We start from the raw sequence: 10284 nt of genomic DNA, 5'->3' as shown, positions 1-10284 counted from the left end.
ATCAAAATGTGTAATACTTGTTAAACCTTGCTCCGACATGAGAGATGAGTATTCAGCTCTTGTATACGTAAGTCTCTAACCTACCCATGAATGAATGATAAATATTGCTTGTCACTATAGGTATTGGAAGCTTGGATGAATGATATGGAATGCTTGCCACACACTAGATGCTCAGTGCCAATAGCTCCAACAATGCATAGAAATGAAAAGATGAAAACAAGTAACAAATAAAGTTTTTGATTTTTTTATTTGAACCCGAGTTGGTCAAAATTTTGACCAAACCAACTTGGAAAACCCTAATTTGGTCAAAATTTTGACCAACTTGTGCATAAAAACCAACAAAAAAAAGTATTGAACAAGTCTCCTGAGGAGTTGGTCAAAAAATTAGGTCAAATTTTGACCTTTAATGTGCTAGTGTATCAGTTTAAGCAGGTGGTTTTTGACTGCAAAACCAAGATCCAAAACATTCATAAAGCCCTCCATCTTAGGTGGAACTCTTAAAATTAAAATAAAATTCATAAATTAATTATTATTAAATTAAATAAATATAATTATGCCAAATTTAGAACTTTAATTAAATATTTTTAAAAATTGATATGTAAAAGGTCGAAGCCAAGATTCATTATTATTATGTGATGTGATTAATTATTATTATTTATTAAGATTGTGTAGAGTTGAAGCTAAGACCTCTCTAATAAGAGGCTCAAAATTTACCATTATGTTGTAGTCTCTTGCCTTTAAATTTAATTCTTTTATTTAATTAATTTCTCAAATAATTAAATATAATTAAAAATTAATTTTTCTTTATAATTTTTTTGTTAAATTAAATCATTTAATAATTTCTTTATTTGATTTAATTTTAATTGAAAAATCACAAAAATCCCACAAAATTGAATAAAAAACCTATATGAAAGCAAATGTACATATTCAAACTTAAGGATCAAAATCTCGAGTTCACGTCACTTTAATGAATTTGGAAGAGTGAATAACTCAGATAGTTGTCCTATATTTTAGGAAAATTGGCTTAGGGTTATGATTTGGACTCAAGAACTATCTCCCCTCTTTACCATTGAGATATTGTGATATGGCACGCTCATCCTGGCAATTCACAAAAGTTGATTCCCAGTACCTATAATTTGCATAAAAGATGAACATGTACATCTACATATATACCTAAACTAAACAAGAAGTGGTGGGGAGTGGTGCATCGTGTAGATCCCAACTAGCAGGTGACTATGACTACCTCCCTCGACCACATCAGAAATGTCAAACATAACTTAGTAAAACATACATGTACACCATACACATGCAAGTATGGGGTAAGTAACCATAGAAAATCATATATAAATAATCCTATAACTACCATAATGAAACAACTGTAATCACTATATAAACATATGAAGCATCATTATCGAAAGAATAAACATGAATGCATGAAATAACTGAGTATCAAGTATCTCATAAAATATATAAACCAAGTATGAAATAACATCCAATCAAATTAGGTAATCAATTACTACTAAATCATAACACATAACCATAAAGCTAGCCTAAAATAATTCATAAATATAACATGAAAATTAAACTAGGGTAGGCATTATATGTGTGGGGTCCTAACCTAAAAGGTAAATTCTCAATTGCCACTAGATATAAGGATCTTTTCAAGAATCTATTTGGGAAAGCTCTTGTGTCTTGGTGGAAAAAGGCTTGGAGTAACTTTTCCTGGCCCATGTGTAACTTATTTATGTTGTTAGCTATCTATACTATATGTTTCATCTAGGATAACTTATGCACTCATGGTTTTTAGGCTCCTTCTATGTATGTTTTTTTTGTATAGGTAATGAGGAAACTCCTCATATTTTCTTCTTGTCCCCCAACTCAAAAGAAATTTGAAATTTCTATCAGACTTTGGAATAGACATTTTTTCATGTTTCTTCCTTGATGGAATTTTGGGACCAATTAGGATAACCCCTTGCTCGTGCCCCCTGCATGGAATATTGGGCCTATAATATTGGTCTACCAAATTTGGCTAGAAAAGAACAAAAAGAAAATTCATGATAAGTGAATGATGAACCATCAAGTATGGATGTGAATTATCAGCAATTTGTAAGAAAGATTGCTATCTAAGTGTGATATATCTAATGTTGTAGAACCTAGTGACCTACTTATTATTTTGAGGTTGTGGTTAGAGGCTATAGCTCTTAGTGATCCCCATCTCATGTGACCTATCATGGTAGAAGTAAGGTTTTTAAAGATGGACTTTGGAAACCTCCTCTAGAGGACATCAAAATAAATCAAATGGAATATTTATTGTTTAACACTCTTCACTCTATTATGTGATTTTCTTAAAGAATAAAACTAATTCCTTCTTTTTTTCAACTATGTCAAGATAAGGGAAACTAGAGTAGAGGTCACCAAATGAACTAGTGCAGAATATAGCAACATAATTTATAGAATCTCCCATATGAGAGACTTGGGGAAAGACATCCAAAAACTAATATAGTTGAAAAAATATATTTTATTTCATGAATTCATTGTCCTTTGTATAAATTATGTCATTGTGTTGTCAACTATTGCACAACATAGCTTCATAATTTATAGTATCTTGCATGTGAGAGACACTATGAAAATAAATCCAAATGCTAATATAGTTGTAAAATGATTTTATTGGTTCTCTCTAGAAATAATTTCACTATGTCTTGAACTACTGCGCAACATAGCGACATAATTTTTAGTGTCTCTAATGTGAGAGCACTATGAAAGGATATCCAAATATTAATATCTATATCAAGATTTGGTTATTCTTTTAGAGCACCTCTTTTAGAGACACTATGAATTATGTCACTATATTGTGCACTAGTTCAAGACATACTACAATTAATATAGAAAGAATCAATAAAATCATTTTACAAGTATAATTGTAATTAGTATATTAACTTGTATTAATTTTTATTTTATAGTTGACATTTGAAATTTATTGTACTATAATCTTGATTATTCTTTACTTAATAAGATTACATTTCTTGATATAAATATGAAACTACAAACTATTGATAATCAACAATATCTAGATTTTTTTCATATATAAGAGTTCTTATTTATAACTTATTATATCTAAACATTTTTCTATTATTGTCATATTATCCAACCTTAGGGAATACCCCTCAAGCTTAATAGAGTCTAGAGGAAGAATATCCCTTCCTTATGAATTGGTCCTTAGTTATCTCACCTAATGACAAGTAACATTATTAATCTTAAGTTGAATCTATTAGAGCTTGGACATAGTTTATCTTTATGGATTTGAGAGAAAACAAATGACATTATTATTAAGAAACCTGATTAAAATTCTCTATCAATTGGTAATGTCGATATTTTTATTCATATCAATATTTATCAAATTTTCAATTATTGCAACTTAGTTCATTTCCCCTTCCTAAGTAAAGAGTGGTGATTCTAATGGTTTTAATTCAATTGTATATGGATAGAATAAGGGATTCAAAAGATTCAAGGAATTGGACATACAAGAAATAAAGTTATTTGTACATATGAATTATATATTAGTATATAACTTAAAGTAAAGATGTTGAAATGAGATAAATACAGGGAAAATATAGCTTTCTAATAATTTTTGGAGATTATATCTCAATTTTTTATATTCAATAGAACTATATATGTCTTCATCTCAAATAATTGTTTGAGGTAATTTTATTTTAGAATTTGATAAGTCTATTGGATATGGTCAAATTGGACACTTCTAAAGATCCTACATATAGCCAAGTTTGGGAAATAGAAACATCAAAAATAGCCAAATGGTAACTATAGCCATTTAAAAAATAGTTATCACTAATATGTTAGCTAAACTATAAAGTTCATTTATTTCTAAAAGAATCTAAAAAGTGTTTTATATAATAAACCATGAGTGACTTGAGGATTTTTTTAGAAATGAGCTTACCTTCAACAACCACAACTTATGGATGTACCCTATCATTGACATCTCCTATTCTTTAGTGAAGATTGTTGATAGATAAAGCCCCTAAACTATTTTATAAAGGCATTTGCTTTTCTAGAGTTAAACCCTATGACATTTTATGTAATAGAAATTTCATTTTATTGCTTTATATTTACCTTGTATTCACATAAATAGCTTACCAAGTTAGGTGTTATGCTATATAAAATGGATATTTAGCCTCTTGGAACTTAAAGGAAAGAGGGAGAATGGAATTGTGATACTAATTGATAAGATGAATTAATGTTAAGATGCTCATTCCTATGTCTACATTTGCCCCTTGAATTTGTAAGTTAAGAATGAATCTCAAAATTGCTCCTTTTTTTTCAGAAATATGTATTACACATTGTGTCTTCAAATATCTATCTTGTTAACACCATAAGACTTTCACATATATCTTCTAAATTATCCCCATATTTTAAATTATTTTGTTTTGATTCAAAATTAATTTTTTTAAATCACATATTCATATACCATCAAAAACTATTTTCAAAAAAATTGGTTTAATAAATAAAAATCAACATAAACGAAATGTAATTATTTATAAAGTACAATAAAAGTTATCCCAAAATTCAAATGCACATGAAAGCACCATCTATAATACTCAAAATCTAGGAAAAAGCCATCATTGTTCATTTTATATATACATTTTTCAATTTTAAAAAACAATACTTGAATATCCGCCAAGAATATAGCATCTCGAATAAAGGAAAGGAAAGGAGGTTTTATAGTCCACGACACTATGCCATAGTTTTTGGGTTTACATATGGTGACAGTGATATGGGACTACCTCGTACTCTTTTTCGAGAGGCGCTTGGCGCTACAAACGAGGCATACATACCCTACCCCCCAGTGGGATTTGAACTTGTGACCTCTCTTTCAAGAGTACAAGTTCTCCACCACTAGACCAACTCAGGCTGTATACTGAATATCACTATTCTTCCTACTCACACAATAGCTTTACTTCATCACAGTTTCACATTGATAACATTTTTCAAAAAATCCAAAAGAGCTAACCTGCCGGACAAGATTAGAAATACTTGCCCAGCTACCAAAACAAAATCCAAGAACTCCAATCAGAACTATTATGGCCATGTTTATGCCCATAATTCCATTCCACCCGGGCAACCAAGATGCTAGTTTTTCAGCTGCATCCTGCAAGCATTATACAAGTAAAAATCATTAATTACATGATTTTCAGTATCCAACTCCATCTCAATTTGAAATATTGTTCACTGATTAAAAAACCAACATTGAAAATATTTGCAGAAGTTTTTTTACCTGTCTAGCGCTCTTGGTTCTAAAAACTTTGATGTAGGCAAAACAAGGAATAATGAATACAGAGAAGCTCATTATGACTGAACCGATCATGGAATTTAAGGGTCCAAAAAAGGGGACTAGTAAGGCCAAAAACCATAAGAAGATTGTCACTGGCAACCGAGAAATTACTCTGATCCAATATTTAGAACTGTGCACTCCAATTACCTTCTCCCACATGAAATTCAATGGCATTACATACATTCCAAAAGCTACTGCCTGCATTCATAGAATCCGATTAGCAAAACTGGACTTTTCATTGGACAAAAGCTCCATGGATTTTCCCATTAAAATTTCACTTTGAGTTTTTCATTAGAGAAATTCCTTAATCAGAGCTCCACATTCTAATGAAAGCTCAAATAGTTTGAAAAAAGTTGCACTTACTTTTCTATCATATTGTAGTTTCTAGTTTACCTGGTGGATGATCATGAAACACAAGGCAATGTCTCTGAAAATGGTTCTTGGAAGCACAGACAAGGCATTAGAGTGAGTCAGAAGCACATCTCCAAAATTTCTGTAGAGTATGATACAGTGAGGCATGGTGATTGTCATAACATAAGCTACTGTACATAAGTAGACATATTTGTATGACTTTGGCTTCCACATAGCGTGCATTATTTCTCTGCAAATTTGGAAAGTAGTAGTCAGGGTAGCTCTCTTTGTATATAGACAACTAGCAAACATTCAGTTTTGTTTAGAAAAAGAAAAAACTGTATCCTTTCATAGTTCCATGAAGTTTCATGATGGGGGATGGGGGATGGATTTCAGGGACAATGGATCAAAGGCCTAACTTTGGGGAGGGGGATGGCGGGGGATAGTGGCGAAGCCACCATCAGAAAGTAGTACTGATATACAAATTGAGGTGAATTGAAATATTTGAAGAAAGATCTGAAAAATCTGTAATATAATATCATTTTTGCAAATGCTCAATAGAAAGATAACTAATATTTATAAAGTTAAAGATTGCAATATGTATTGACAAATGGCATGTGCCATATAGCCAAGGACCTTGAGTCCCCTACAATTGTGTAATTTTCCTCTTTGAATCAAATTAATATATGGCTAGATTCTGTCAGAACAGATCAAATTTGACATCCACTTAGTATAATTAGTGCTTGTTTTCATCTAAATGTTTTGCTCAATGTTGATTTCATGTTACTCCTTGTTTTTCCTGGGAACTCCTCTATAACTGAGGAGAAAGTGTAACAATGCAAGCAAACTTGAACTGAGAAACCGAGGGAAGAAAAAACAACATACACAGTAATAGCATGACCTCCAAATGCAAACAATATATTGGTTGTTCCTGTGAAGAACTTCACAGGATCTTGGGGTGCTGAATGCTTCACATTTGGAACCTGATCCAAGTAAGGTTAGTCAGTGAAATCCCTAGTCATGAAATTTAATAAAGATTATATCTAGTATAATGCACATAGAAATGTGTTTACTAATCTAAAGTTTTCCTCCTTTGTTGGATAAGTAAACTAATACCTTGCCATGAATGAGGCCCGCAGCAACCATGTACCAAGAGGTATAAGTGGTTGTTATGACTCCCAAGACAGACCACACTCTAAAATTGTGGAAACTTGGTAGGAGGCATGTTAGCATAGACACAGCACCAAATATAATTGCCCATTCCCTCTTGTTGTACTTTGTGTTCAAGTAATAGGCATTGCTGAGGAATCCAGCAGTATAAATGCGTTAAAAAGTTAGCCTAGAAAATATATAGACAATGTTTTTATGTCATATTGGGTTTTAATTACCTTGCACATGCAATGATTTGCACAGTTGCCACACACCCCATTGTCACAACATTGAAAAAAAGAGAAACCTTCTTAAGCCAATCACCCACAAGATGCCCCATCACTTCATGGTACTGAAAAATGTGAAAAAATAGCATTAGTTCATACCACTGATTAAGCAAGGTTGACTTCAATGTGCTGTGTATTTTTCCAATCAAAATTTTGATTCATATTTCATGAGTAATATTACATAAAAATTCATGTTTCATAAAAATTAATAATCCACTTAACACTTATTACATATTATTTATGTGTAAAATAAAACATCCTCTTTTGAATGAATAATAGATAATCAAGCATAAGGCAGTGTATTACTATTCCATATCTTTCAACACAACGCAGAACTGTTTTTACATCCCAAATTACTTCATATGGAGCTCTTGCAATGGAACCAATTAAACATCATTTCATCATGAGATTTATAACCTGAACAATGTTTGACTAGCACTTACAGATCTTATATTCCCACAAATCATGGACACGCACTTGTTGAAAGATTCAAAACTGATGACAAAATGTAACAGGGGTAAAAGATTTGGGGTCTCCTATAGAAATGGAAATTACAAATAAGCAGACCATAACATACCTGGATGACGTGTCTTTTGAAATCAACACCTTCCTTTTCCTTGCGAGATCTGTACTCAAGATATAGGCATGCCAGCATATAGCAGGTCCAAATACCAATAGTTGCATATAGAAAGTGGAAAAATATTCCAAGTCCAAAACCCATTTGAGAGTATGAGTATGGCATTGAGAGAATGACTTGGCCAACCTGCAAAATACAGTCAAGAATCAAATAATAGCTCATTACAATTTTAACCATTATAGGGATAAACCTGCCATTGTTTTAGTAAGTTGGTAAACACCTTGTACAATCTAGTAGGACAATAAATTTGATGTGAGATTTTTCACTTGGATATACCAAGAAAAAAAGGGTGTATATTAGGAGATCTCAAGAAGAGGAGCATCATATATATGGTAAAATTCAATATAGAGGACAATGCACCTTCAATTGTTTTTAACATATGGGAATCTTTGTTAATTTAGAATTAGGTACATTTTGATGATGGAATATAGATTGTGATTCAAAATAAAGACTACAGTTTACATTGTCTAATTCAGAAACTTTTGCAAGCTAAAATCTAAGATTAATCAATCTAAATAACAAGAATGTAATACCCACATTCACCAAACATGAAAAATTGACATATAGACCTGTAAAGTTTGCACCCACTTTCTCTAATTTATGGATTTAATGTTCAAAATCTATTCTTTCTTTTCACAGATGTTGCCGCTTTATTGTAAAACAAAAACTGCTTTATATTATAAAGAAAACAGTACAATACTCTTAAACAAAAGGAGGGGGATGGAGACACCACAACATAAAAATGAAAACTGATGCAAGTTTGCATTAAAACCAAAAACAGCACAATATTCACAAATAAAAGAAGGTGGTAGACAGGCACACCAAAAAGTATAACAGATAGAGTTCAGATCTAATATCAAAAGAACAACATAAAACATTTTTTACTACATATTAGGAGAATCTTTATCCTCAGAATTATACATCAATTATAATGGTGTCTCATACACCTGACAATGAAGACATATTATGCATAGTTTTTGGTTTTGATTGTGTGAATTTTTTCCTTTGAGGGTTCTATATTCAAACTCCATAATCCTTCATGAAGAACTAAACGAAAATAAGAGAATGTCTAGTTTCATCTAGATATGGAAGAAAAAACTCACACAATCAAAACCAAAAACTATACGCAATATTGTAGATCATAGAAATCCTATCTCTACAACAAAGATGTAGTTAAAAAAACAAAGTTTTTCATAGATACCTGGCCTTCAACAGCATTGCACCATGCATCATAAACAGAGCCACCATGCCAGAAAATCTTTTGTACCCAAGCTTTAAATCCAGGACCTCCATTGATGTCTTCCAAAGGCGAATTATTGTAGCCATTTTCAGAGGCTTTGCCATTTTCTTCTAAGCCAAGTCCTTCTTCTATGACCTCAGGTTTCTCCATTTCCATTTGCCTTCACTCACAACTATTTTCCACCAACAAACACGTTCCTTTGTCAATATTCTAAACACCATGCTATTTTCATTGAAGATAAGAAATTACAGCAAAAAAGACAAAGAAAAACAATCCAATTATACCAGAAATTGCAACTACACCGTGTCCAATTAGTGGAAACAATACAAGATGACAGATCAGTGAAAACCAAGTATAAAGGCCAGCGGGCTTTAAAATCTACGAAGGATAGCCATGAGTGTGAGTAAATAATAGTTGGAACTGATATTTTATTTATAGGCTGTTTTTTTTTAAATCCAAATCATAGGACACGTCATAGGATAAACACAAGGTTGACACACTCCACATAGACGAGATATACTAGCAAACATGAAAATCATGTAACAGATTAGGATGGCTAAGCGAGTGAGCTGTTCCACGCAATATTGGAGGAGTATATACACTGTATACGATAGGCTAATTTCTCGAGAAAATGTATTAAAGACAAAAATAAAGTCAAATTTTTTTGACAGATTGGTAGTAAATTTTTTTCCAATTTTTATTTTTATGTTTTCAATTAAATGATAAAATTTTCTCAAAAATTCATTGGTCAACTGTACACTTTATAGGGAGGATAGCCGCGTCCCACGGTATATATGTTTTTGGGGATTGCTGCGTGAGGGCAGTGACTATGGTAAAACTAATTTGTGCATAATTTAGTCATTTTCTTTGTTGTCTAATTTATGACACTAACTATTTAGACAGAATTTTTTCCCTTTTAATATATTTTTTGAAGATGGGCATGTCCAATGCATATTATAAAACAGATAAAAGAAATAAATTCTTACAAAAATAAATATAGTGTTATATCATTGTACCATTACACATGATTTAGTGTACATTTATAGATCTTATTACTTTTCTCTTCTCTCCTATCTTAATAATATTATTCAAATTTGTATGTACAATTTAATAAGCAATACATGTGTTTTAAAAAATAATTCAAAAATAAAATAAAATAGTATTTAAACAATTATATAAATAAGACAAATAATTAAAAATTGATTTTAAAGTAAAATAAATTAATTTCTAACTAAATGAAATAATTCTTAGGAAAATATTACATATATAAAAATAA

The 10284-nt window shown here is 31.2% G+C and overlaps 1 protein-coding gene across 1 annotated transcript; it reads right to left on the bottom strand.

Annotated features, from left to right (window-relative positions):
* Nucleotides 1–4618: 4618 nt before the first annotated feature.
* LOC149550100 (auxin transporter-like protein 3) lies at nucleotides 4619–9158 on the bottom strand. Its single transcript, XM_089795019.1, has 8 exons — nucleotides 8970–9158; nucleotides 7709–7894; nucleotides 7084–7196; nucleotides 6812–6995; nucleotides 6581–6678; nucleotides 5738–5945; nucleotides 5288–5542; nucleotides 4619–5161 (listed from the first exon to the last, which is right to left on the bottom strand). The coding sequence occupies exons 1-8, from the start codon at nucleotides 9156–9158 to the stop codon at nucleotides 4967–4969; spliced, it is 1428 nt and encodes a 475-aa protein (XP_089651145.1). The 3' UTR covers nucleotides 4619–4966.
* Between the last annotated feature and the right edge of the window lie 1126 nt (nucleotides 9159–10284).

This window comes from Cupressus sempervirens, chromosome 7, assembly GCF_028749045.1.
Source record: "Cupressus sempervirens isolate cs-2001-9-10 chromosome 7, ASM2874904v1, whole genome shotgun sequence".
Taxonomy (NCBI): Eukaryota; Viridiplantae; Streptophyta; class Pinopsida; order Cupressales; family Cupressaceae; genus Cupressus; species Cupressus sempervirens.
This window is presented reverse-complemented; position numbering and strand designations above follow the sequence as displayed.

Excerpts from the sequence above, each read along its gene's own strand:
- LOC149550100 (XM_089795019.1), bottom strand. The coding sequence starts at position 9,158 with ATGGAGAAACCTGAGGTCATAGAAGAAGGACTTGGCTTAGAAGAAAAT. Across the intron at positions 6,996-7,083 it reads CAAATCATTGCATGTGCAAG|CAATGCCTATTACTTGAACA; the intron begins GTAATTAAAACC and ends TGGATTCCTCAG. Across the intron at positions 5,543-5,737 it reads GTTTCATGATCATCCACCAG|GCAGTAGCTTTTGGAATGTA; the intron begins GTAAACTAGAAA and ends CTATGAATGCAG.